Source organism: Onychostruthus taczanowskii, unplaced genomic scaffold, assembly GCF_017590055.1.
Source record: "Onychostruthus taczanowskii isolate IOZ18803 unplaced genomic scaffold, ASM1759005v1 scaffold1, whole genome shotgun sequence".
NCBI classification, from domain to species: domain Eukaryota; kingdom Metazoa; phylum Chordata; class Aves; order Passeriformes; family Passeridae; genus Onychostruthus; species Onychostruthus taczanowskii.
In genome coordinates, this window is record NW_024496525.1 from 7,726,682 (window position 1) to 7,752,926 (window position 26,245).

Genomic DNA, 26,245 nt, shown 5'->3' on the forward strand with positions numbered 1-26,245 from the left:
GGCAGTTCTGTAGGTGACTGGGAGTAGATAAGGGATAAGAGAAGGAAGGCTTTCCCTTTTCTCAGTGTGGCTTCTCTGACTTCTAAGTAGTAGTAATTATACCTGAGGAGGGTGCTTTTAGGTCCGTGTGGGGAATTACACTGATCTAAATTAGTGCTTATTCCCAATCTTTGGGATCATCTGTGTCTGTTTTGCTCTCAGTATTGTGCTGCAAAAGTCTGATTATGGGGTACTGTACCTATCAGCAGAGCATCTGGGAAGGCAGGGAAAAACAGTTTTTAGCAGGTGTTCCATTTCTCCCATCTGCAAAAGGAAATGTTCCCCAATGCTCCTGTTTTACAAGGATTTGCAGTTGCAACTTTATTTCTTCCCTTTCTACCTTTTTTTTTTTCTTTTTCCCCATAGAAATTGTGGATGGCAATGTTAAAATGACCCTTGGAATGATCTGGACCATCATCCTTCGTTTTGCCATTCAGGATATCTCAGTTGAAGGTAAATTTTAGTTCTTTCCTGCCACTGTTCAGTAATAGAAAACTGGGGTAACTAAATGGCTTTGCCACTTAAATGGCCCAAAACATCCTCTTAAGTGAGTCACTGAAGATTCCTTGGAAGTTACCTTTCCCAAGCTGCCCTGACAGCTCATGAGCATTTATGGCCAAGCTCAAGCACACTGAGATGAGTTTTTCAGATGCTTCTCTTACAAGAGATTTCAAGGGTAGCTCAAAAGGATGACTAAGCCTGAAAATAAACTTATCCCTTAAGAGTCCTACAAGACTCTCTAGTTCCAAAAAGCTATCTCCTTATTACTGAACCTAATTAAGAAGATAATGGTAACAGAACTATCCTAGTGGATGTTTCCAAACAAGAAATTCTCTGACGAGTGAAGTTAAATAAAACACAATTTAGTGCAGTCTCTACCAAAGAGGATTTGGTGATGATGTTCTAGCATATGCTCCAGAGACTCCTGTTTTCTAAGAAAATGAGTTAATTGATGTGTTTTCTTTCTTTCTTTCCCTAGAAACATCTGCTAAAGAAGGACTTTTGTTATGGTGTCAGAGGAAGACAGCCCCCTACAAAAATGTAAACATCCAGAACTTCCATATCAGGTGAGTTACAGAAAAGAACTTAGCTTTACAATATGTGTTATTTTCCTCTGTCTCTCAGTATGTTCAACAATATTCCTGACAGACTTCCCAAGGCAATGCACGTGCACATTACACAAGTAACAGTGTGGTCCAGAGAGATGCCTAGGAAGCTGAAGGCAGAGGTTCTAAGAGGATCCAAGTACCTCATTCAGGTTACATTTGCTGCTCTCATAAAGTTCTTTAGGGCATTAAGTCCTCCAAGAGCAACATTTGTGGCATGGGCTAAGCAAGAGAGCTTTTGCTCTGTGAAAACTCAGAACACTTTAGCAGCCATGAAGAAAGGACTGTCTCCTAACTTTTGTAGTAATGGCAAAGCTGGGAAGGAACAATAGGTTCTCTTGCTCTGCTTTTCATATTTCTGAGCTGGCAGATGTTCAGTGAAGATTCTGCATAATAGTGTTTTTCCCAGCACGTCTTGGAGCCTTGTATGAGCCATATAATGTAAAGCACTTGTAAGCTTAACTGCCAGCACTGCAGCTAGCTGGGGACATCTGCCTTTTCCCTAAGGAGTGTCCTTGTTCCTCCTCTATGGCTTGTGTCTACACCTTTTTCTAACCTCAAGCTCATGTACTGCACAGGACATGCACAGAGGGTCCAGCACAGAGAACTGCCAAAAACGAGGTCCCAACTCAATAGGCAAGTTTTAATTACAGTGGATTTTTGTAGTGGTTGAAAGGAATCTTTATTGCAGTCTCATGCATGTACAAGATACCTCTCATTCCCAGCACTTACAGAAGCACTGTTAGTTGGGAACTAAACCAGAATTAGTTGTCTCACTGCCTTGGTGCCTTCCCTCATGCTCATCACTGTGTGTCTCTGTGGCTGAACAATGTTCATTGTTCTCTCTTGTGTTTCTCTCATAGTTGGAAGGATGGCCTTGGTTTCTGTGCTTTAATTCATAGACACCGTCCAGAGCTCATCGACTACGGGAAGCTACGAAAGGTACAAATCCATTTGTCTGTCAGACCAGATGCTTGGCACCTTAGAAGTAAATAGGGAAAAGAATTAGCTTGATAAACATAATTGGAGAACTTCAGCAGAAGCTGGCAGTTGTAGGACTGGAAGGGAAGGAAGGAGGGGTGAATCAGTACATTCAGGCTTCTTAGTGAAGCATGAACTTAATGAGCTTCCTGCTCGGCTTTCCCTGCTTTCAGACTGCCTTGTATGAGACACACGTGCCCCAATCCCAGCTGATGAGCAAAAGCTGGCAAACTCACTAACACCAAATGTGAGAATAGTTCTGTGCTAATGTCACAGACTAGTGAGTCCAATCAGGCTTAACATTTCTGTGGAGAGCTGGATAGAAACCAGTTATCTGGTGTTCAAAATGCTGATTGAGGGGTTTGTGTGCCCTCACTGGACACTTGTCACATGCTTCCAGCTTAGCACTGGGTCATCTGCAGTGCCTCTGGGCTTCTCCTAGCATGTAGGTATCAGGTGCCAAAAAAGCATTTGTCAGAAAACTCAATTTTACTTAAATACGTGTTTTGGTAGCATGATAACCAAGCTGCTCCAAATCTTACTCCCTGTGTGGTTTGGAGACAAGATTGCTGAATGGATGATAACAATAACCACTTAGTGGTTTGTGCTGCTCCCGATGTCTTGACCCAGCAGTGCCATGGAAGATCAAACTGGGTTCTTACCCTAACAGCATTCCTGCAGTCTGCTGAGATCCAGTTTCACCATGTCTGTGCCCATGTCACCAAGAGCATAATGAAATGTTACCATTCATGTATCATTGCTGGGGCTAAAAAGCTTGTCCGTCCGGTCTCCTAGACTGTGTGTTTTAAGTGCATGTGTGCTTGATGTTAGCTAAGGAAACATAGAATCCCATCACCAGCAGACCTGGGCTCTTGGATCACCATGCAAATGGACAAAATGTAAATGACCTAATCAAATTAGCTGTCTCCCAGAGGCAATGAATTGTACAACGCCTGACCTGCATTTCAATAACCTTTTGGATATTTACTGTCTTCCAGAGCAGTCAGTTTTTCTGATCAGTTTTAGTGTCTGGTCTCAGCACATGGTGAATAAACAGTGGGGGGAGACTACATGTTTACATAAACAGCAGCAGGAAGAAAAGGAATCACTGGAGTAATATTTTCCATGCCTAATCTTGGGAAAATAACTCAGCTAAGCAATGTGTGCCTGACAAACCCAGGCAGGTAAATGCTACAGCGCACTCTGTTATCAACAAAGCCCTAGGTATTTGTTGGTATTGACTGCAGACTTTTTAGGGTGAAAAATAGGGTGATTGTTCTAGCCAAATTCAATGTACATGAGAGGGGATTTTTCCTGTTTAGAGTAAGGGTAAATGGAACCAGCATCTTTTGATCTCTGCTTGCTTTTGATCCCATCCTTCATCTGGTTCCCTCTGTCCTTCTGAAGTCTTCTCATACTCTATATCATTTTTATTGTTGTTCTGCCTCAGTTACTGTAAAGAGATGAAACTAAATGTATGTAGAGAACTCTACAACAGCTGAAGTCTTGAGCAAATAGCTGGGAGGAACGTAAGAGCCTAGTCCTTAGCTATGGCAGTTGATGTGTGCTGAAGGGAAGTAACCTTTTTTTATGCTAGATATTTGAAACCATTTATGGTATATGTAAACACAGAGGAGGCTGCTGAGAGGCAGTCATTGTAGTGGATAGTAGATTAGAGATCCACCTCAAGTTCTCTTCCAGCTCTAAGGAGCAATTAGTGGCATCTCAGTTGTGTGTGCCTTTGGCAATGCTGTGTGTGTTTGTGTGTATACACATACACGCAAATCTGTGAGATAAAGAGGTGAAATCAGCCCAAGCTGCCCAGAATTCTGCACTGTACTTCTTGTTTGGGCAGCATTCTTCTGCAGCTTGTGTTTTCTGCTCTGTCACAGAGGCTGTGTCTAGGCTACAGACCTATATTAGCAGTGTGTACTTGGAAAAGGTAGCCAGCCAGTGTAGTAGCCACATTTTCCCAAAATTTAGCAACTTCTTTTGTGAGCACTATTTTGTATTGAGTTTGTTCCTAGCTATTTTTCCTAGTCTAGCTGTATTAGGAATAAGCACAATTCTTTTCTGCATACAGGCACTGCCTAGCTAAAGGTATTTGTATAGTCCAGGCCTCCAAACAGCAGGTACAAGTCCAGCTTGGTGTTGGTGTTTCCCTGACACCCCAGCTAATTGGTTAGATAGTTTCTATTTAGTGCAGATCTGTCTGCTGTCATTCAGCTCACTGTAGATAAGGTCTTGGGATTCAGCTCGTGGTGTGCAAGTGAGAGGTATGCAGAGGATGGGGTTTCCCTTCCTCCTTTTACCCTGACTGTAGCTCAGCTGGGAGCTGCATCTAAGATACTTTTGTCAGTATTGACAGTGATTGACTGCTGGCTCTGACACCCCCTCATATACCACACTATGTATAGAGCTGTGGTCTGTGTACTGCTGTGTTATATGCAGATATTTCTATAAACGTGAGTTTTGGATTTCTTTCCTAGTGTGTTCAATCCTAGCAAATATAATAAGTGCTTGCTCTCTCTGAATTTTCCTTCCCCTCCATCTCCTTTCCTGATTGCTAGTTAATAGATGATGTTTTTTATGTTACATTGCAATATTTGCCTTGGCAACCTTATGTGCTGCAAGGACTTGGAAATAGCTGGAGGAAGAGAAGAGTCCCTGCATGAATTAGGGTTGTGGTGAAAGATGAAGAGCCATGATAAACTTTAGTCAGCAAAAGCAGAGAATGAGCCAGGTTGGCATCTGTCTAGGGCAGGTTTGATTCTGCCACCACTAAAACAAAATACCTCCTCCATGGTAAAGCTATAGATTTCCTTGTGGCTAGCTCAGCTAGAGTCTGGCAAGTTACTGTTCCTTTTCATGCCTTTGCCATTTCTGTGTTCATGTAAATGGAATTGCAACCAAGACACATCCACAGCCTCATGTGGGACAGTGCTCTTCTGGATGTGTGTTTCAGCTGTGGAAGGAATCAGGGGACAGGTGACTTGTCTGTCGTTTGATCTGCTGTGTTTGGGTCCCTAAGGTGTGCCTGCAGCCATGGTGCTTGTGTGAGGCTTGGAGCTGCTTGGCCAGTCTTTATTACATTGCCCCTTTTCACAGGCATCAGATGAAACAGATGATTTGAAATAATGATTAGCTGGTGTACAGTAGGATGGAACTGAAAGTGGTGGAATTGGGAGGAATTTCATAGGGCTTGAGACCCTGTTGTAGTCTTGGAAAAGCCCCAGGGGAACCCTAACTCATGCACGAAGAAGCATCATTGTTGGGATGAGCTGCTCCACTGTTCTTGAGGGGTGAAGTTTTTCCTGCAGGAAACAGAGTCTTGCTCAAGTGTAGCTCTCTGCTCATCTCTAAGCTAGACTTAAGTAGCTTGCTTTCAGTAGTGCTATCTTTAGTTTCATTCCCTAAGAGATGTTGTGATCACACATCTTTCTTGCATTTGAAGTAGAAATCTGCTGGCTTTATCTAGATGAGTCTCCAGTTTCCCACATGTTAAAAATTCCAGCCCTTCCTTTGGGACTGCCCAAGCCCAGTAAGCTTTCCCATCAGGAAACCTCTCCCAACTTTCAGCCAAAAATTTCTTTTTAACCTTTGGCAGCAGTGCTCCTGGTTGTTACTTGCAAACTGATAGCAAAGCTATCTGCAGGGAGAGATTTGCTCCTCCTTTTCCTCTAGGAGAGGCTGGCAGATCTTCTTGCAGCTTGTTCAGATGGGTCTGTGCTAAGGAGGGGTTTGTGTTAATACTAAACACTCTTGTCAGGGTGTTAATAACCGTGATGGTCATGGTCAGCATGGGGTCAAATTTGCTACACAATGGTGACATTTTTACAGAAATAGAAAATGATACATGGACTAGGGGAAGACTGGTAAGGGAGCTGCCACTTGGCATTTCTGCATGCTCCTGCACTTGAGTCAAAGAAAATATGTTATTTTTTTCTCCCCAAGTGAAGCTAGGGCCATGTCTACACTCAGTGAACAAACCACCTAGTCTCACCTCCTCAGATAAGGCTTTTGGTTATGCTGTGGGTTCAATGAGGTTTCTCCACACCAGGCACAGAAGGACAAGTAGGTTGAAATTGAAGTGGTTCCTCTAATTCCATGGCAGAGGATGGTTCCTTGTAGCTGGAGAATAGTAAAAATCCACTGCCTGCTCCACTGCTCAGCTCTGCAGAGGTGGATGTAGATATATCTGATGTAGTCACTATTGAAGGTGTATTATATGGAATAAAGGGATTTGAGCATGCCTGTGCAGCATTACCTTGCTTAATATTGACTTGTTCCAGTGGATTTAACACAGATCACTGTCTGTTTTAGTGGTCTTTGTGTGTGATTTACTTTGATAGGTGAAACATTGCTGTCTGAGAGAGACATTCACCCAAAGGAATATGTTGCTGATATTGGATGCCAGCCTAATACATGCATGATTCCTAGGGAAATGCTGCAGGAAACTGCTTTTCAGAGCAGCTCAGTTTCCTAGTTCATGAAGGCTGCAATCTGAGGGCTACATAATGGCCAGTGCCATAAAGGAAGTTTTATTCATGCCCTTACCCTGTCTGCCCAAGCCTGCCTAGCTTCATCTTTCCTGCTGGGTGGGTTCAAAGGAAGCTGCCTGTTGATTAGAGTTGAGGCACAGCTTAATCTTCTAAGTCAGTGCAATAAGCAAAGGCACATGGTTCAGATAGAAAATAAACAGAACAAGGATGCCACTCTAGAAAGAAGGTGAAATAATTCTACTACCTTTTTCCTGGATTTTTATGTGGGTCTCAGTGTGAATGGCACAAATGACAATATGGAGAGTACCACCCCATCTTTCCTCCCTCCCAAACAACATGGCTGAACACCAGCAGCTGATGCACAACCTTTCATCCTGTAGAAGCCACATGTCTCAGCAGTAGAAACTGATAGAGCAAATGTCATTTGTCACCCATGAAGTGGATTGATCCTTCAGAATAATGAAGTGTCAAGGTTATATACCAGTATAGGAAGAACTGGTATGAGAATCTTAGGCATGTTGGCAAGTGTCTTGTTGCTGATTATTATGTTTGAATGATGGACACAATTTTTAGAGTCTTTAATTTTCAGTGGCATTTGTTTTTCATGTTTTCTTGTGTGTGGCACTTTAAAATCTACAGTAAGTTTATATAGAGAGGAATAGAAATGTACTAGGAGAATTACAAGACCTGTGCAGAAGGAAAAGCCACACTCAAGGCACAATGGGTACTTTTATATGTATTTATTTTGTAGAGATTTGTTGAAACATTTCTCTTCCTCCCACTCAACTGGTGTTCAACAAACTGTACACTAGCTAAGGACAGCACTCATTGCAGATGTTGTTACTATTTTAGTACTGCTTAGATGTTCTAATAAATACACAGCTCTGCAGTTCTTTAGAATGGAACTTGCAAACCTAATATAAGCATGAGATGTAAATGTGAGGTGTGGTCTCATCATTTACTATTAGTATGATGTGAAGCTAATATTACTTATAACTAGGTTCAAGACAAAACACATTATTCCTTTTTTTTTTGTTGTTTTTTTGTTTTGCAAGTGCATAGACTGTGTGTTGATTATCGCACCAAGAGTCCCCAGGCTCTTCTTTCAAAAGGAAGCTAATTGTTTCATCCTGCTGCATGAGGCTTCACACACAATTTTGTCTGGCAAGCACAGTTACCCGAACCAAAGCTCTTTCTGAGAGAAATGCTGTGTACCTTGTTAAAAGTTGGTGCTGATGCTCTTCCTCTGTGTCTTTGCCAGGATGATCCTCTCACTAATCTAAACACAGCTTTTGATGTGGCTGAGAAATACCTGGATATTCCGAAGATGCTGGATGCAGAAGGTAAAGTAGACTCCAACAGCTTTTAACTTATTTTTTCTCAAGAAGTTTTCCACTTCTTCTAGGTGGACTCCTTTTGTACAAGATTCCAGTAACCTCTGAATGTTCCCTGCGTGACTGTGTAGTAAATGTATAGGGAAAAAGTTAAAATGGAATAATGAGTCACATATTCTGCTTCCCTCTTCCTCCTCTGTCCTTCAGTCTTTCGAGTCTTAGCGTGGAGATTGTAGCTTGGGATCGACACACAAGGCAGAGATGAGTAATACCTGTCATCTGCTGACTGAAGTGTTCCCTTTCAATTATCAGGCCAAATACTCTGTAGATGGTGTAGGCCTGTGTTCCTTTTGCTCCAGGGTTTTTTTGCTGTGGTCTTTCTGACATTGCTGGTGTTCTTCCTTTTAAGGGCATGATATTATTATAGACTGCTTTTTCTTGACTACTCAGAAGTGTTTGGCCTGAAGATCCTTCACTGACTGGATCTGGAGACAAGGGCAGAGTTCCATGTTGTTCAGAGATGCTTTTGCTGCTGGTTATGACTGCATCCCTGAGGCCACTGGGACAGCAAAGATTACTTTTCAGAGCCTTGTCAGGACCAGCTTGGCAGCAGATTTTGAAGACTGTATCTCTGGAGTACAAACAACAGCCTGAAATAGTTCACTGGTTGTTGGCTGTTTGCCTAAAGCCAGCAGGTAGTCAGTGGTAGAAGCTGTATTTCAGACTTGGGTTGGACAGGGGAAGCAGTTAAACATCTTTGTTAAATAAAGGAGTGAGAGGAGCAAAGGTGGGAATAGGACAGCCAAACCCAGTGAACCTGTATTACAGTAACTAGGATGTTCATATTCCTAGGTGGTATTTCCCATCCCCAGAGAGTTTTGCTTTCCCTGCATCCATCATGCCGAGGTTAAAAAAAATCATGAGGTTTCCAGAGTAAATTCAAACATTTCCTGCCATTCTGTAGGAAACACAAATGCCTCCAAAATAAGCGGATCTAGCTTCAGATCTCAGCAAAAGTAGCAGTGATGAAGAGGGCCCCTGGCAGGAGTTCTCATTGCTCTTTACTGATCTCTCTCCTCCCTCATGGAGTCAAGCTAATGTGCATTCCTCCACACCATTAATTCTGATCTCTGGAGGTGTTGAGTTTCCACTGAAACTAATGAAAGGGCCTTTTGAAATTCAAGCCATCATTGTGTTGAAATGGAGGAGGGAGACATGGAAAAGAAGGGAGAAAGTATCTTTCCAGAAGAACAGAACTGCACGGAGGAATTGCGGTATAATATGCCTATAAAAGTCATGTCAGCCTGATGCCAGTTTGGGTTGATTCAATCCACCAATCACAGTAATGTTCCTAGGATAGCGAAGTGCTGTGACACAAGACGTGCTGACATATGGCTGCCTTAGCCTGGCCAGACTCTGGAGTAAATTTTATGATGAGGGAGGGAACCAGAAGGGTGATCCTGGGTTCTGAGACACACACATCTTCTGGGGAGCACTGGGGAGCCCTGTGGAATCGCTATGACACGCACACGCCGCAGCAGGCTCCTGGACAGTTGTGGTTCTACTCCTCCTCTGCTTTCCTCCCATCAGTTGATTATGCTCTTAACGTGAGGTTTTTTTTGACAGACATTGTTGGAACTGCCCGTCCTGACGAGAAGGCCATCATGACCTATGTTTCTAGCTTCTACCACGCCTTCTCAGGAGCCCAGAAGGTATCGCAGGATCCCAAGCTCCCTCCACAGAGCACACCTGGTGCCGTTGCTAATGTCCAAACCTTTTTTTCTTTCTCTCTCTCCTCTCTAGCTACGGGCATCTTTATTATTATGTTCTTGGTAGAGTTGGCTGTTGGTTCAAAGTGGTGCCCCAAATATAATACACGGGGCAAGGGAGCCAGGAATTCCATTTCCCTCTAGTCAGCAGTACTTCCAGTGGCACTTAGGTATGCCACACTTTGGCACATATGCAAATTTAAGGGAGTGGGGAGCTCTGCCTTCTCCGTTTGCCTTATGAACTGCTGTCCTGATGGCCAAGAACCTGGACCTCTTGATCCTGGTAAATCTGAGCTAGGATGATTGGTCTTACAAAAAGTAAAGACCACCACATAGATGCTCTGCCCAGCAGGAAACTGCAGCCTCCCCCCATGGGAAATAACACAGATACCTATTCACTTTTTGTTTCTTTTTTTTATTGTCTTTTCCATAGATGGAGAAACAGAGCGGACTGGGGTTTTATGAAGGGTTTAATGAATGGCCAAAGCTTTATCTTTTGCCTTATGTATGCTGCAGGTTCCAGCACCCTTGCTTTAAGGTCTGAACTTGCTGTTTTCTCAAGTTGTGCTACAAATTCAGTCCCAGTTCACCTGGGTCTTACAAAGCATGTCTAACAAGTACATCCATGGTGGTTTTGTAAACAGAGCATTGCTTATCATGACAGAGATGCCTGTTTTTGTTCATTTGTTTCCTTTTTTTTCCCCTCTTTTCTCATCCATATTGGAAACCAGGCAGTTGAGTCTTTACTACTTCTGGCTTAGCCATTTTCCTGTTGGTAATGGAGTCACTTAAGGAAAACATTTTGTGGGTGAAGCCTTGTACACATCTCTTGCCAAAACCAAGCAGCCTCCTGTACTTGAGTGCCTTAGGAACAGGCAGTGCACGTTGCAGCAGAGCAGATCCTGTGTAGGAAGTGCTCTGTGTGGGAAGGCTCTGATCTCCAGCTCCTTGGCGTACGAAGGGCCGCGAGCGCGGGCGTTCAGATCTCCAAACAACTTGTTTGCATCCTTGGGCCGGGCCCCCAGACCGCAGCTGTGAAGGTGCAGAGCCCAGATCCTCATCTCAGGGTCCCCCTGGATTGGGGGGTAGGGAGGGGTGCCGCTTTGAGCCACAAGCCAACACTGCTAGCCACCTTCTGATCCGAATTCCCAGCTCTCCGCATGGAAATCTGTTTGGCCTGTCCTGCAATGCATGATGGGAAGTTTTCTCCCCCTCTCTCACGCCACCCATGATTGTTTTGTTTTATCCTATGTGCTGCTTCTTACTTTATCCTTTCAACCTCTTTTCCTTCTCTGCACAGATATTATAGGCACGCTAAGGCCGGATGAGAAGGCCATAATGACCTATGTCTCATGTTACTACCACGCCTTCTCAGGGGCGCAGAAGGTGAGACTTTACTGCTAACAACCCCTCCCTTCACCCCGCCCTGCCCACCTGTCCTCTCCAGTGAGGAACGCCAGACCCCCGTCCGCCCCAGGGCCTTTGCAGGGAAGCCAATGCATCCAGTTATGCATTTGGATATGCCATCTGTAATCTTGCTGGAGAAGTGATGTAAATGTCCTTTCGGACAGACTTGAGCTGCTCCTTCCCTCCAGTCTCACAGCACAGCAGAGGAGAAAGCATTTGGTAAAGCTGGCATTGGAAGATAAACGGATGTCTGCTCTGACAGAGGCAGTACCCTTTCAGTAACTAGTGGGCATTGTCCTGGCCGGGCAATGCACCTCCAGAAGTACCACAGTCAAATCTTCCCACTCCAGGAAATCACAGCCTGTCCCTCTTGGGCTGCCATCCTGCCATCCACGCTCAGCCTCCACTAGATCCGTGGTCTTTTCCTAGGCTGAATCATCCGTGAGCTGGTTACATAGCACTTTTGTGCTTCAGCCGTGAAGTTCAGTTCTACCAGGCCTTCAGCTTTCCCAAACTCACATGCTTTTCCATTCCTTGTTTCCCCCTTGTAATTCTCCTCCGTTTCCCAAAACCACCTATATGTTTTATTTATCTTTCCTCTGCCTTGCCCATTTCCATAACTTCAGGCCTTCCTTCTTCCTCTGCTTCCTCTTTACTCCAAAGTCTCTTTGCGTGACATTGGAAATAAATAGCTGCAGATCACTTTTGGGCAAGCAATTTCCCAGCAATCCTTTGAATAAAGGAAAAAGGTCAATTCTTTTCTCCCATGTCATTACCTGCCTGGGCTGCGGCCCTTCCACAAGACTACTGCTAATTTCAAGTAGGAGGTTTTAGACCAGTAAAATCCAAAATCCAAGACTGTGTTCTTCATGTTACGGACAGGCCTTTTCAATTCGAGACACAGTGCTTGTGTTGCCCAGCTTGAGGGCTAATCTGACTCCAGGAAGATTCCATCTCTTTTGTGCAAAGCAGTGCTGATGGTCTCAACATTGATTCAGTTTCCATGCTGATGCTGGCTTTCAGAGGCCAAATGCAAGCAGTAGTTTCCAGGCAGCAGCTCTTTAGTTGAAGCTTTTTATTCTTTGCCCAGTTTCATATAAATTACGTGATACTGTCTTGTTTCCAAGGAACTGGGAATGTGCCCCACGGCAGTGCAGTAGACTTGCCCATTTGGCATAATTTGTGTAGTCATGACTTTTCCGCTAGGATCCTGTGGTTTTTTTGTTCAAAACACTCAAGACCAGTCTGCAAGCTCCAGCCAGCTGATACTTGCCCAGGAAGACTGTCGTTTCAGAAATCATGCCAGCCTCATGATAAGGCCTGCTGTTTGCCAGGTGCCCCTGAGGGACTGCTCCATGCAGTCTGCTTAATCTGAGCAACTCCAGGAAACATCAGACCACAATATGAGGAGGGTTGTAGCCTGCTGCAGAAACAGCCATGCCACTTGCCAATCTCTTTCTTTTCTCTCTGCACCCATTCCATGATTTGGAAACCTGCTCAGCAGGTTCCATGCTCTGATCAGCAATTTAGGTGGATGCTCAGTCTGCTGGGAAAATTGAAAACAGTCTTCTGCTTGCCTCAGGACCTGAACCAAGTAGCTGGGGCAAAAACTACAGATGAAGTTTCTCACTATTAAAGTTTCAATCCCATGTAGTCCATCTGTCTTACAGGGAAGATTTAATACATTATTCATTTTTTAGCAGTCCTGACGGGCCAGCAACTCAACTGTGCCCTGGCAGGAGGGGCACAGCTCCTTTTTGGAGCTGCCCTAGTCATAAAGCTGCTAAATGACACAGATTCAAACCCACAGGCAAATGCAAAGTACAAGCCCCTTGCTGAGTACAAGCCCCTGCCCAGATGTTACTGTGTTGCCACTTCATGCAGGGTTAGGTGACTTACTGTGATATCGCTCAATTTTTCATCCAGATTTTTCATTACTGCCACCAGGCCTGAAGGGAGAGTCCCATGAGCCGCTTTCTGCTTCTTTCATTCTCTTATCCTGAGCCTTTGAAGGTACAGGGTCCCCAGCCTGACATGTGTATGTAGATGGCTGCTTTTTCTCTATGCTATTTTTTAAAATATATATATATATTTGTAGGCATATTGCTTTGGTTGGTTTGCTTGTTTTCTAACCGCTTCTGACTTTCACACTAAATGCATGCAACTACTGGTTGGCTTAATATTTTGTAAACTTGTGGCAATTTCTAACTAATGTTTTACTGTTTTATCAAGAGATTGTGTTTGGTGTGTAGTATTTTGGAGTGGTCCTCTGAGGCCAGAGGACAGCAGCAGCCAGGCATCTTCCCCTGAGGCTAGAGGAGAGCAACAGGCGGGCATCCCTACATACTGCACTGTGGGAATGCCTTCCTTCATGATCCTCCTCAGCAGAAAGACTTGGATCCATGAGCTAAAGAGACTGCAAACTCTGCACCTGTCCTCAGCAGTTCAAGTTATGGTTGTGAAGTCCAGAAAAGACAAAAGGCAGATCAATTGCTGCCATTCAGTTTTTTCATTTTGATTCCACCAGACAGCATGTGCATAGACGCAGCAGCATGGTATCAAGGAGAATGTCCTGGGCTTGCCCTCCCCAGCAGTACAATGTGTCAGCATGGTGCTGCACTGAAGCTGATGAGCTCACACAAGTTCTCTGAGAATACAGGTGTGCAGCTTCCAGAGCCCAGGATTCTGCATCTTCTCAGTGTAGCCCTGTGCCTTGTGGGCATCTTGGCTTTTTTGGAGTTAGCGTGAACATCCTAAATGCATCATTGCCTTTAGCAGTGTGGGGAAGCCAAAATAGCTTTTTCCACTGAACTGATGAAGGTGTAGGGGGAGCTGCCTTGGCCTCATGTAAACATCTTGGTGTGCCACTCTTCTTTTACCTAAAAGTGTTTCACTTCAGTTTTGAGGTTGCCATCACCATGGATCAGCTCATTAGCAGAAGTGTGGAGGGTATTTGTGAAGGTTGCCTGAAAGCTCTGGCATCCTTTTGTCCTACCTTGCTCAGAGCACAGTGTAACTCGTGACATTAATGGTGATAGTGGCCACAGAGCCTTTCCTGTGGCTGCAGCAGCAGCACACATGGAGCATGGAGCAGTAGCAGTTCCAAGGCAGGAACCACTGGGAGGCAAGTACTGGTGGGGGAAAAAAAGCCTCTACACCCCTGCCATTAGGATAACACAAATAATGTCGTAACTGCTGACATTCTTAGGGTCTTTTTGTTTAGACAGTTGTTCAACACCCATATACACACACACATATTTAAACTTGGGCAGCTGGAGAAAGTCTATCATCAGACACATGTAAATATGCCTCAGTGGAAGGGGATCCTGCCTGCACAGCTGGCTGCTGCTGCAGTGAGCACATGGGGTGTAAAAATAAGAAAGTTAAATGAACACCTCTCCTGGAGTGATTGAAATAAACATTAGGTACTGCCACTTCCCTGCAGTCACTAGGCATATCATGGCAGGGCTCTAGCAGTATCTTTTTGACATACTATTTGGTCCTATGTCTATAATTTTCTCTGAATATCAAAAAACACTCCATTAGAGTACAAACTTTAGTTAAAAATAGGTCGAAGTACAAGCTTTCTTAAATGTAACCATTGTTTGCACTTTTTGCAGGTTTCTTTTTAAGTGAAACTGCTCCTTTTCCTGTACAGGTCTCTTTGATGTGTTTTAAATTAGCTGATAATCTGTGTATCTCATAGCTGGTCCACTTTAGTGAGGGGGCAGATGACTGAATAGATGTTTTAACAGCTTCATTTCATTCCACAAATGAATAAGATTGCCGTGCCCCCTGGGACCTTAGCAGTCCATACATCACTGTGCAGCCTATGACTTTATTGCTATTCTTGCTGCTTTACATCAGCTGCAAAAATTAGATGTTTTTTCTCAAATGTCCTTGAAGATTGAATAAACAGATAATAAAAGGTCTTTTAAAAATAGAAAAAAGTTGAAATTTACCAGCTATAAACTCAGCAAAACTTATTTTGGCATCAGTTCTAAATGTAGTTTTGAGGCAGGACACAGTGTTCACAGTTGGTTTCTTGTAGTGTTGGCCTCTCCTCCTTATTTGCACCCGGCCTCTGTAAGGAGTAGTTCTCCCAAGGGGGCCTGTGGGTACCTGTAACACTTTCCCAGGCACCAGGGTCACAGCTGCACTGTGCTAAGAGGGGTCTGGGGAATCTCCTGATGTATCACAGGGGCATCTCCTCAGGCTTTGTGGCATGGCACACACAGTGGTAATGATAAAGGGAGCTGATAACCCACAGATACATTCTGTGCAAGAATCAGCCTGCTTGTATGTCCCCCATGCCAAACACTGCTTCTGAGTTCATAGCTGGGATTTTTCTGATCCTTACTTTCCAAATTCATGTTCTGACACATTGAGCTCCCTGCAGAGAACCAGGTTTTGGTCTCACAATGGAGAGAAAGAAAGAAAAAAATTCCAAACCTAAATAGTAACAGTAGGATATTTTTTTTTATTGTGAGACTTGTTTTGGAAGAGTAAGCAGAAAGATCACCCAGAAAAGTGGGGGGAAAAGAAATCCTCTTCTCAGTTGGATCTTAAGACTCTGAATACATGGTAGGTGTATGTTTCACTAAGGAGGTGGCCCTGTAATCAGTGCCAGAAATACAGTGAAAACTGGAAGACAGTTCTGCTGGGGAGAACTTAAGATTGAGAGGAGTATCTACCATTTTATCTTCCAAACAAAATTAGGAGTTTTCCTATAAGTCCAGTTTGGACTAAAAGTATGGAGATGGTCTCATCAGCTTGACATCATGCTGTTACTGCTATTCCAGCTCAGAATGCTGGTGTGGGGAGTGGAGGTGGCAGGAGAAATTCCCTGTCTTTGTGAAGAGGTAGCCAGGGTCCCTCTGGTAGGAAACAAACAACAAGGCCTTCTTACAGAAGCAGCTCCAGAAAAAGCGTAGAAACATTGGTTGTCCCACAACATACAGGGTAGAATCAGTACAGCTGAGAATCTCTGAAGAAGGGAAAAAACAAATCATTATAGAAGGCTAGATGGAAAGCAGAGAGGTCAGGACAGATGTCTCAAAGTGCAGACACGTTGTGAGAGCTAAGGGTAGGAGATTTTAACCTGCAGGTATGTAGCAGGAAGCTAAGCCGCAAGTTTTGGTTTGGAGGTTTTTTTTCACACTTTTCCCTTCTTCCATTTTTCTTCTCTTTGTCAGGCGGAGACAGCAGCAAATCGGATCTGCAAGGTGCTGGCAGTCAACCAAGAAAACGAACAGCTCATGGAAGACTACGAAAAACTGGCCAGTGATGTAGGTGTTGCTTTCTGAGTGGTGGTATGCAGAAAAGAACTGCATTTAATACTGACGAGTAATCTTGGGGAGTGCTATTGAACCACTGCTATTTTCCCTAGAAAATTAGTTTTTCCTCTTGAAATTAAAGACCAAAGTCACCTTAAAGACAAGAGCAATCTACTTTAAAACAGAAAGCTTCTACGGAGAAGCTTTGAGTTTCTCACTTTATTAGGAGCCAACCCAGAAATGCTAAAATGGAAGGAAAAATCAAGTTGGTTTAACTTGCATTCGTCAGGAGTATACAAGGTCATTACATCTTCCATACAGCTTGTATGTTAATATACTATAGAAGTCAGGAGTTGGGTCAGAGAATAAAAGTTGGAGATATTTGAGGAAAGAAATATTCATTTGCTGATAATGGAAAGAATCTGTGTCAAATACAAGCTGGAGGCTGCTTTTGTTAACTGAGAAGGCTGACAGACTGACAACAGGGAAACTACGAGAGACCAAATGTGGACTGGAGTATGTTTGTGGTAGGTAAGTAGGGAAAAGATGGACTATAGAAGGGCAAACATAACCCATAAGCCTGGTTTCAGCCTGATACGAAAGTAGGGCACTACTCCACTCACACTGTAGACTGCCTATTGCGTTAGCATTTTGCCAGCTGTCCAGGTAGGTTTGTTATGGAGGTATATTCAAAGAGCAACAGTGACTTTGAGGAAGATAGAGTGGGGAAAGTGTAAGGCTGAACTGAAGGCAAGAACTTGATTTCTCCTGTCAGATTCTTCTGGAGATAATATGACTTACAGCATCTTTTAGTTACGCAACAGTCCAGCAAAATTCTTAAGGCTTTAACATAATCTAAGGATATCGTTTTGGTCCTGCTTGTGCAAAAGCTGTGCCTTAAGCATGTTGGATTGGCACTGCTGCAACAAGCAATACTACTTAGTGTGGTAGGGAATGTGATGCTCGTTTTAAAAAAGTACTTCCAAAAAAGCTGGCCAAGTTTCCTTTATGAGCCCTGCTGGTGGCAGAATCTTTCTGACAGCAAACATAAAAGTAAATGGTCCCTTATGAAATCAGAGCAACACCTGCAGTTTCAGCACAATTTTCAGTTCAGGGCTTCTTGTCATTGCTCCTCCCAGCTGCTGGAGTGGATCCGTCGCACCATCCCCTGGCTGGAGAACCGGGCCCCAGAGAACACCATGCAAGCCATGCAGCAGAAACTGGAGGACTTCCGGGACTACCGCCGCCTGCACAAGCCCCCCAAGGTCCAAGAGAAGTGCCAACTTGAGATCAATTTCAACACCTTGCAGACCAAGCTGCGGCTCAGCAATAGGCCAGCCTTCATGCCCTCCGAAGGGAAAATGGTCTCGGTGAGTGGGGGTGGCTGCTTCTGCATACCCCAAACATGCCTAAAAAACTAGAGTCCCTTTCTGCCCATGGGTGGCCAGAGAATGCCCACCTTCATAGTGACCTACTCTGTGAGAGGAGCCCTGAAAAATACAGATTAGGGAGGCCATGGCAGGAGAGGATCAAGTGATCGTTGCTTCCCTATGTCTAAATCAGACTCTTGAGACTTCACAAGTTGCATGTCTTTATGAGGAGATGTCTCAGTGGCTTTCATTCTTTCTGATTCAGAAAATGTTTTATTAAAGTCTGATGTAGGGGAACTTTAAAACTCCAGAAGTGTTTAGAGAGGCTGTTTTCTGCAAATGGTTATTGCCTTAAGTCTGACACTTTGTCTCTCTGACTTGTCTGCGAAGCTCTGTGAGATGAAAAGCCCATGCTCACTCTCTCCCATCAGCTGGAGCCATGTAGCTCACTGTGACTAGTGCTGGTGAACATCTTCCCTCCAGTTCTAACTTGCTTTTCCTTCTCATGTTTCTGTCTCTAGGATATAAACAATGCCTGGGGTGGCCTAGAGCAGGCTGAGAAGGGCTATGAGGAGTGGTTATTGAATGAGATCCGGAGGCTAGAGAGGCTGGATCACCTGGCAGAGAAGTTCCGGCAGAAGGCATCCATTCATGAGTCCTGGACAGATGGTAATGCCAACCTACATGCTTCCTATTCCTGACACAGTGCTGACTGTTAGTAGGGAGGAGGAGATGGGTCCTTCCATGAGAGTTTCCTCTTGAGAAGGCTAGATTTACTTCTTATTTTATTAGAAAGCAGTGTATGGAAACCAGCTTGATCTCTGTTCTGCATCATGCAGTCAACATTGGCATTTCCTAACTGGATAAAGTGAGAACTTTGGCTAGAAGAGAGCAGCCACAGAGCAGAGGAAAAGTTCCTCTACAGTAAATGCTACCATTGGCTTTTACAGGATCAGCATAACCCATTTTGTGTGTACTGAGACGAGTCCAGTGTAAACTGTGACAGTGCTGGCTTCAGTTGCGTTATGTGCCCTTCTGTGTTTTTAATGGCAAACTCACACTTGTGGTTTGAAAGTGAGCACTCTAGGCCAGCAGGCACGGGGACAAGCCTCGGGCAGGGCAGCTGGAGTGAGGCCGATGCCCTTTTGAGGGCCCTCCAGGGTGCCTGGGTGGCGAGAGCTGGCTTTGGCCACCCTGGGTCCTGTCCTTCATTCTTCTGTCCTTTGGCTCCCTCCCCAGGTAAGGAAGCAATGCTGCAGCAGAAGGATTACGAAACTGCAACCCTGTCGGAGATCAAGGCCCTGCTGAAGAAACACGAGGCCTTTGAGAGTGACCTGGCTGCACACCAGGACCGCGTGGAGCAGATTGCTGCTATTGCACAAGAGCTCAAGTACGGCACCCCAGCGCACGTCCCATCCTTGGGGCCAGGGAGGCTTAGTCAGCTTTGCCCTCTGGAGAGCAAAAAAATCCATCCCCGTACAAAAATGCTGGGAATTCCCAGTGTTTCCAAACAGTATCTAGGATACTGCTCTCCAGTATCATCAGGACACACCAGACAAGCAGGCCAGAAAATGGATGAGCCGTGGGTGCTGTTGAGGAGGAGGCAGAATTATGTACCTAAGCCAAGTTTCCATCCTCTTCCAGTTCATTATGCTGCCATGAACCCTTTCCTAAAGAGACTGTCCTGCTGCTGGCACATGCTGTATTTCAGACTTGTAATACTGTCATACTTCTCCAGGACCAGAAGGAAAGAGGAGAGGATAAGCAGGTCTCAGTTTGCTCTCTTTTACAAAAAAAAAAAAAAGTTTATTCCAGCAAGGAGAAAGCTGCTTGAGCCCATTGTGGCCTCATTCTTTCCCCCAGGAGTACCTGCACTGTGTGCACTCTGTTCAGCACTTGCTGCAGGGCATCCTTGCAGCAGATCAGCTCTTTCCCTGCTTCCCTCCAGCTTGGAAACCTTCACCTCCACTCCTTTTCCTGGAAAAATTAAACTGAATAATAGAGGTTACCAGGTGAAATAGGGGGCTCATCAGGATTGCTAGAGATGGCAGGCAGGCAAAGAGCGAGCAGCTGCAGCACAGGGAGGTTTTGAAACTCTGCATGTTTCTTGGCAACAAACAGTCTGATCTACTTGGTTTTGACTCTGTTTCCTATTTTAAAAAGATTTATATATCACACTGGCCTATTTGAAGTTAATGTCTGGGCCAAGATCAGTCCTCTTGGGCTGAAGAGCTGTTTTTCTCTAAAAATTAGGATTATTGGATCAAGATCATTATCTTCTTTAACAACAGAGATTTACAGAATTGCTCTCTTTTCCACTGGAGGATTGACCTTGGAACAGGAGGAGGATTCAAGGCAATCCTCCATGTCAGTAAGATTAAAACTGAGTCTGTCTAGTCAGCCACTGACCAGCACACAGTCTGACCTGCCACTTCCAAAGCACACACTACATGTCAGCCAAAGCAGCTGCAGCTCTAAGAACAACAGGGAAGACTGAGGCCTAAGCTGTGGGAGAGGTTATTTCTTCTAAAGTGTAGGAACAGCAGGCTCTGCTATTGTTATAAAAGTCATCTTCCATTTCAGCAAAGAGGCCATGCCCTGAAAAACCATGGCAGAGCTCTTTTGTCCCCCAGAGACACACTTAGAGAGAGATGCAGAGGGTGTGGAGGAAGCCACTGCAGCTGCCCATGGCAGGAATGTCTGGGGACATGGCACGTTGCCCTCCTTAGCTGCAGTGGTCCGGCACAGGTGTGTTACAGGTTAGGCTTTCAGAAGGAATTCTTTCATCTGTAGTGCTGGCTCTGCAGCAAAGTAGATCAAGCAACTGATCTGGATTAAAAACCTAGCAAAGAAGTTATTTTTAGCCCACATCAGTTACCTGGCTAGTTTACTGTTGGACTCCACCAACAGCTGTGCCCACACACCCCAGGAGGGCAGTACAATGGCATGAAGAAACAAGCTGGGGGGTGTAAGAGATTAAAGAATTGCTCATCAGATGGCTCAGGGTCACTCAGTGATTTATTCCCAGTGATTTATTTTGGGTTTTTCTTTCAAGGCTGACACTTCCCAGATTGGCTGGTTTCCCTCTGCCTGCAGATTTCCCCCTCTTTGCCCACGTGCAGCACATGAAGCAGTGCAAGGCTGCAAGCTTTACTGTGCCCCTTTGTTCTCCTTTCCCCAGTCATACTTTTACCAGCCTGTGTTCCTTGAGTGTCAGCCTATAGACATGTCAGCAAAGCACTTCTTGTCAGGCATATAGGAGAGAAACCTACACAGTTATTCTGGGATTGTCCTAAATAAATTTACTGGGTTATGTAATTTAGCTATTCCTTGCCACCTGTACTGTGCAATTCTTAGGACAATCTTAAGCAGTTTCTTAGTGTTCCTAATAAAATCTTCTGTTTCCATTCTGATGTATAAGTCACAGTTTGTTAGACTGCATAATGTTCTTAAGCAGAATATAGGAGCAGATTGCTCTCATCATAATCTGCTTATTTCCAGTTTGAGCAAAAGTCTATGCTCCCTTCCCCCTTTAGCAAGTTATTCCCATCAAGTAGCCAGCCCCAGGATTTGTTGGGACCTTGGGTGGTCCTATTTGGTTCAGCATAACATAGTGTCTCCTAAACTAGATCCTGATATCATCCTGACTTGCTTTATTTGCAGTGACCATGATCTCTTTGTCTCAATCTGTTTTCAAGACTGTTGAGGATTTCTAATAGGTTCCTCTTATTTCTGCAGATTCATTATTTGACTTCTTGTCTTTTTTTTCCCACCCTTTATAGTGAGCTGGACTATTACGACTCTCCCAGTGTCAATGCCAGGTGCCAGAAGATTTGTGATCAGTGGGATAATCTGGGTGCCCTAACCCAGAAGCGTAGAGAAGCCTTGGAGGTGAGACACGTCACAAGCTGGACCTTCTGCGTACTGCATTTGTGGGGGCCAGGCTGCAGTGGGCACAAGCAGTATCAGCTCACTTGTGAGCTCCTGGAACATCCTGGACTGTAAACATGGGCTACATTTCAGTATACTTGGGCTGCTTTACTTCAGCTCAGTTATGGTGCCATTTGTTTGCTCAGGTTATTGATCTATTTTTACTTTTTAGTGTGTTTTGTAATCTCATTCTGCCTGAAATTTTGCCTTGTTTTGTTTTATTTCAAAGGACCTTGGATTTATTTTATTTCCCTTAGAGGGAAAAAATCTGTCCAGTGTGTAATCTCTTAACAGCAGAGAGATTTTTACTGATGTGCCATCCTGGGAGCACCAGGGAGGTCTGAAAGGAAGGAGCAGCTCAGACAACCCATGCATGTATCTATGTGATTATTCTTCTGTAACAATCTCTCCTGATTTTCTTTCTTCTATTTCTTTTTGTGCATCCACAGAGGACAGAGAAACTATTGGAAACAATTGACCAGTTGTACCTGGAGTATGCCAAACGAGCTGCCCCTTTCAATAACTGGATGGAAGGGGCCATGGAGGATCTGCAGGACACATTCATCGTTCACACCATTGAGGAGATCCAGGTACAGAGCAGTCATTTGCACCAGTTAGGTGGGGACAGTGAGAGCTTTGGGGTCTCCTGAGTTGTATGAATTCAGAGTGGTATGAATTTATAGGTTATATTTTGGTGCTTCTGCTCTATTGAGTGAGCCTTATCAGGAGAAACAAAAATGAATATGTTTTTCCTTGATTTTCTCCTAAAACTTGGATCTGAATAGGTATAAAGCATACATACATTATCCTAGCTGGACACAAAAAACTGACAACAGATTTTTCAGAATAACTCCAGGGCCATATTAATGGAAACCTGAAAACAGAGAACCTTTTAGGGTCCTGTGGAATTTTTCTTAACCCACATGAGCAAAGCTTAGTGCTGCTTACAGGGTCTGCAGGTCAGTTCTCACATGGAATGTCCTGTCCAGGTTATTTGGTCCTATGTGATGGGATGTACCGTGAGGACAGTTGAGCTAGTAGCTGGTTTTTGGTGCTGAGCACAAGAAAAACCAGAATTGTCCACTTTGGTGCTCAATTACTATTTTAAAGTTGTCTTGCCTTCTCTAAGACAACAAAGACAGCATCTCAGTTTTTCCCCTTCTGAAAGGGTGTTAGGAAAGCAACTTGAGGTACATAAGGTAATTTGCAGACCTTAGAGAGCAGGAATTACTCTTTCCTAGATTGCAGTGGGCACTTCTATTTCACCTGCTTGATGGGCTTGTGAAAAGAATCCTAGTCAGGTCTTTGCCAGAGTGGCTGACAGGAGTGTGACCATCAGTGAGGCAGCAAATGGGAGGCCTACAGGGAGCAGGACAGCCAGGACTGCAGTGCAGTAGTGACAGCTACTTGTTTCTTCCATCCTTCCCTCCTGAACAAAGGGGTTCATTAAATCTTTCTTAATGCAAAATAATCTAAACAGCACTTAATCATCTCCATGTCTCCTTGTGACTGTTCGCAATGTCTTTCCCAGCCCCCAGACTTGTGTTACATCTCTGTGGCCACTACAGCAGCTGCAAAGCAATGAGTCACCGTGTAAGGAAGGAATTTTACAGAAAGTAGTTAAGAGTGCATGTTGTGAGACAGAGCAGTCAATCACCTGGTTTACTTTCATTCCTTCTTCTGTCCACACTGTTCCCTTGCTTATCCCTGCACACACCTCTGTTTCCCATGCATTTTCCTGCCTGTTTTCCTAGACTTGATCTTCTAGGTTTTTGGGATGAAGTACCTTAAAGGCCTGTAGAAGCAGTGGGAGATGAGCCAGGACCAGCTGGCTTGTGAGCTGGCTACAAACCACCAGCAAGCACGTCCCAGCCATCAGTCCTTGGAGCACAGCCCGGGCACCACAGTGAGACGGGGAGCAGGAAGGGCCTGTTGTGGTCAGGGAGAAGGAGCTGTTTTCCAGCAGCAGGAGCATGTGATGCCTGTGCAAGTTTGCAGTTGGCTGGAAGACCTTCACCTGGTTCTAACTGAGTCTGATCAAATTGAATCTGACCCTCAGTACTCACCTGGAGTTACTTTGGGTGTAGAAATAGTACATACCTAGTGGGAGAAGGGCATATGGCGAATTTAAACTAGTGAGACTTTTTTTAATAGTAATTCTAGTAGTCAGATCTTCTTCCCCAGAGAGGCTAACAAGCAGTCACTGAGCAGTGTTGGAGAAATAGTTCCCCCTAAATTACAGCCATTATTATTCCTTCCTTTGGTATGTGATCTCTGTCACTGGTCAACATGGGACAGAAAGAGAGGGAAAACAAGACTTCACATCATTTATCTACTTAAAACATCCCATTTAGTGATACTGAGAGAACCTGAAAAGCGTATTAAGGTAGCCTGCATTGTGTCCTGGGAATATGTCCTGGGAAAAATAGCTTTTGCAGTCACTTCAGGAGTGCATTCGCTGAAGAGGCCATTTCGTAAGTAATGTTCTTACCCTCCCTTTGCTGCTGCCTTCCTTCTGCAGGGATTGACCACAGCTCATGAGCAGTTCAAAGCCACGTTGCCAGATGCGGACAAGGAGCGACAAGCCATCCTGGGAATTCACAATGAAGTCTCAAAGATTGTCCAGACATATCATGTCAACATGGCAGGAACAAATCCTTACACTACAATCACCCCACATGAGATCAATGGCAAATGGGAACATGTGAGTTCTTTCCAGCCTTGCAGGATAGTGGGGGACAGTGTCATTGCTCAACCACTGTGGGCCCAGGAAATTGATTATTTACTCTGCAGTTACCCTCCCATGCTTACTGCTGAGTTTAGTGAGGTTTAGTCATTTGATTTTGGCTCAATTGCCGTGTACTTGGAAAGGGGAAGAGATACTTGGTACAGTTGCCTAAGGCACAGACCCCCCTTTTACATGCTAATTTTAAATGAAAGTTGCTGGATTTGAAAGCTTTGAGGGTTTTAGTCTTCAGATGACCTGCAGGTAAGCATAGCATGTGAATCAGTATCCTTTGTCAGCATTCAGCCCCTTGGATGTTCTATCTCTGCACCAAGTAGCCTTTCCCTGCTGTAATTCTAAAAGAGCAGCTACTGTCTGTCCTGTTGTGCTTTTTATGGTTCTTACTACCGAACAAAATCACCCATGTGAGATCTGAACAAAATCCTGCAACTCAGTTATCATGAACCACCGAAAACCCAGATAATGAATGGAAGCTGCTGCTGGTCTTCCATGGCCTGACATGAGTTTGTGTGTATCCTGCAGCAGACACCTGTCCTGTTGTGCTTATGGTTCTTACTACCGAACAAAATCACCCATGTGAGATCTGAACAGAATCCTGCAACTCAAAAAAAAAAACCCAGATAAGGAATGGAAGCTGCTGCTGGTCTTCCATGGCCTGACATGAAATCCTGCAACTCAGTTATCATGAACCACCGAAAACCCAGATAATGAATGGAAGCTGCTGCTGGTCTTCCATGGCCTGACATGAGTTTGTGTGTATCCTGCAGCAGACAGGATTCACATTCTTTGAGCTTGCCCATTGTGACTTAAATCATATGACAGCTTGTATCCAGTGCAAACACCCACTCCTCCCTCCCTTGTGGCAACTTCTGCATTTCCTGTACATGTGCCTTTGTGTGTCTAAACTGCTCACTGAGTTACTCTTTGTTGTAGGTGCGGCAGCTGGTTCCCAGAAGGGATCAAGCCCTGATGGAAGAACACGCTCGCCAGCAGCAAAATGAACGACTTCGTAAACAGTTTGGTGCACAGGCCAATGTCATTGGACCCTGGATCCAGACCAAGATGGAGGTAGTGCTTTGCAAATTTTGAAACACTGTTTTTGTCTGTGATCTTCACTGATACTCTTATTCCTGATCTCTCTTGACCACTGTCACAGCCATTCATCCTTCAAGTTACAGCAAGAGAAGCATCATAGAAAATATCAAGAATCCCAAGATTGATACTGGTTACTGAGGCGCTTGTACTTTCCTTTCTCTTACTCTAGGGCCAGAAAAAAAGCATTACTTAAGATGGGGAAGATTGGTATTTTAAGATTTGTGTTTATATGCAACAAATTCAAAATCCTAGCTCAGAGACAGTTTGTGTAATTGCTTGCACAGCAATGGTCTTGATACATGTGACTAAATAAATATAATTAATACACCAAACATCGGCAGAGGAGACATTTTTAAGGGAGATCTCTCTTTAGGTTAGATTTGAGTTAAAGTCATTGGAGTTGATAAAACATAAAAGTATGAAGCTATTACTGATGGCAGGAGCTGGAAAGAGGAGAGCAGTTACAGAAATGTCTCTATGAAGAACTAACTTAGTGGCAGACCGTACACCAGAAAAAGATCTGGCTTGGTAGATTACTGGCTTATGGACTGCAGTTTCCTTTTCTTTTGTATCCTTGTATTAGACACATCTTATGTGATTCACCTCACTTGAAAAATGTTCAGTGCTGTGCTAAATTTTTTGCTGACACTGTCTCAGCTCCTGTGAAGTAACTGCTCCGTGAGATTATTT

General features: G+C 44.3%; 1 protein-coding gene across 4 annotated transcripts in view; it reads left to right on the plus strand.

The window, feature by feature from the left end:
* The window catches only part of ACTN1 (actinin alpha 1), an 86,556-nt gene that overhangs the window by 52,331 nt on the left and 7,980 nt on the right, over nucleotides 1–26,245 (plus strand). For 3 of the 4 annotated variants that reach the window (XM_041420267.1, XM_041420102.1, XM_041420190.1), the window contains exons 4-16: nucleotides 406–492; nucleotides 1,019–1,106; nucleotides 2,009–2,087; nucleotides 7,890–7,971; nucleotides 9,589–9,674; nucleotides 16,334–16,426; nucleotides 17,554–17,784; nucleotides 18,306–18,453; nucleotides 19,024–19,174; nucleotides 21,567–21,675; nucleotides 22,164–22,304; nucleotides 24,236–24,418; nucleotides 25,394–25,528. In XM_041420267.1, coding sequence (XP_041276201.1) covers nucleotides 406–492; nucleotides 1,019–1,106; nucleotides 2,009–2,087; nucleotides 7,890–7,971; nucleotides 9,589–9,674; nucleotides 16,334–16,426; nucleotides 17,554–17,784; nucleotides 18,306–18,453; nucleotides 19,024–19,174; nucleotides 21,567–21,675; nucleotides 22,164–22,304; nucleotides 24,236–24,418; nucleotides 25,394–25,528 — 1,613 coding nt within the window. Of the gene's footprint in view, nucleotides 1–405; nucleotides 493–1,018; nucleotides 1,107–2,008; nucleotides 2,088–7,889; nucleotides 7,972–9,588; nucleotides 9,675–11,031; nucleotides 11,118–16,333; nucleotides 16,427–17,553; nucleotides 17,785–18,305; nucleotides 18,454–19,023; nucleotides 19,175–21,566; nucleotides 21,676–22,163; nucleotides 22,305–24,235; nucleotides 24,419–25,393; nucleotides 25,529–26,245 lie in introns of all 4 variants that reach the window. The other variant, XM_041420356.1, reaches the window with a different exon arrangement.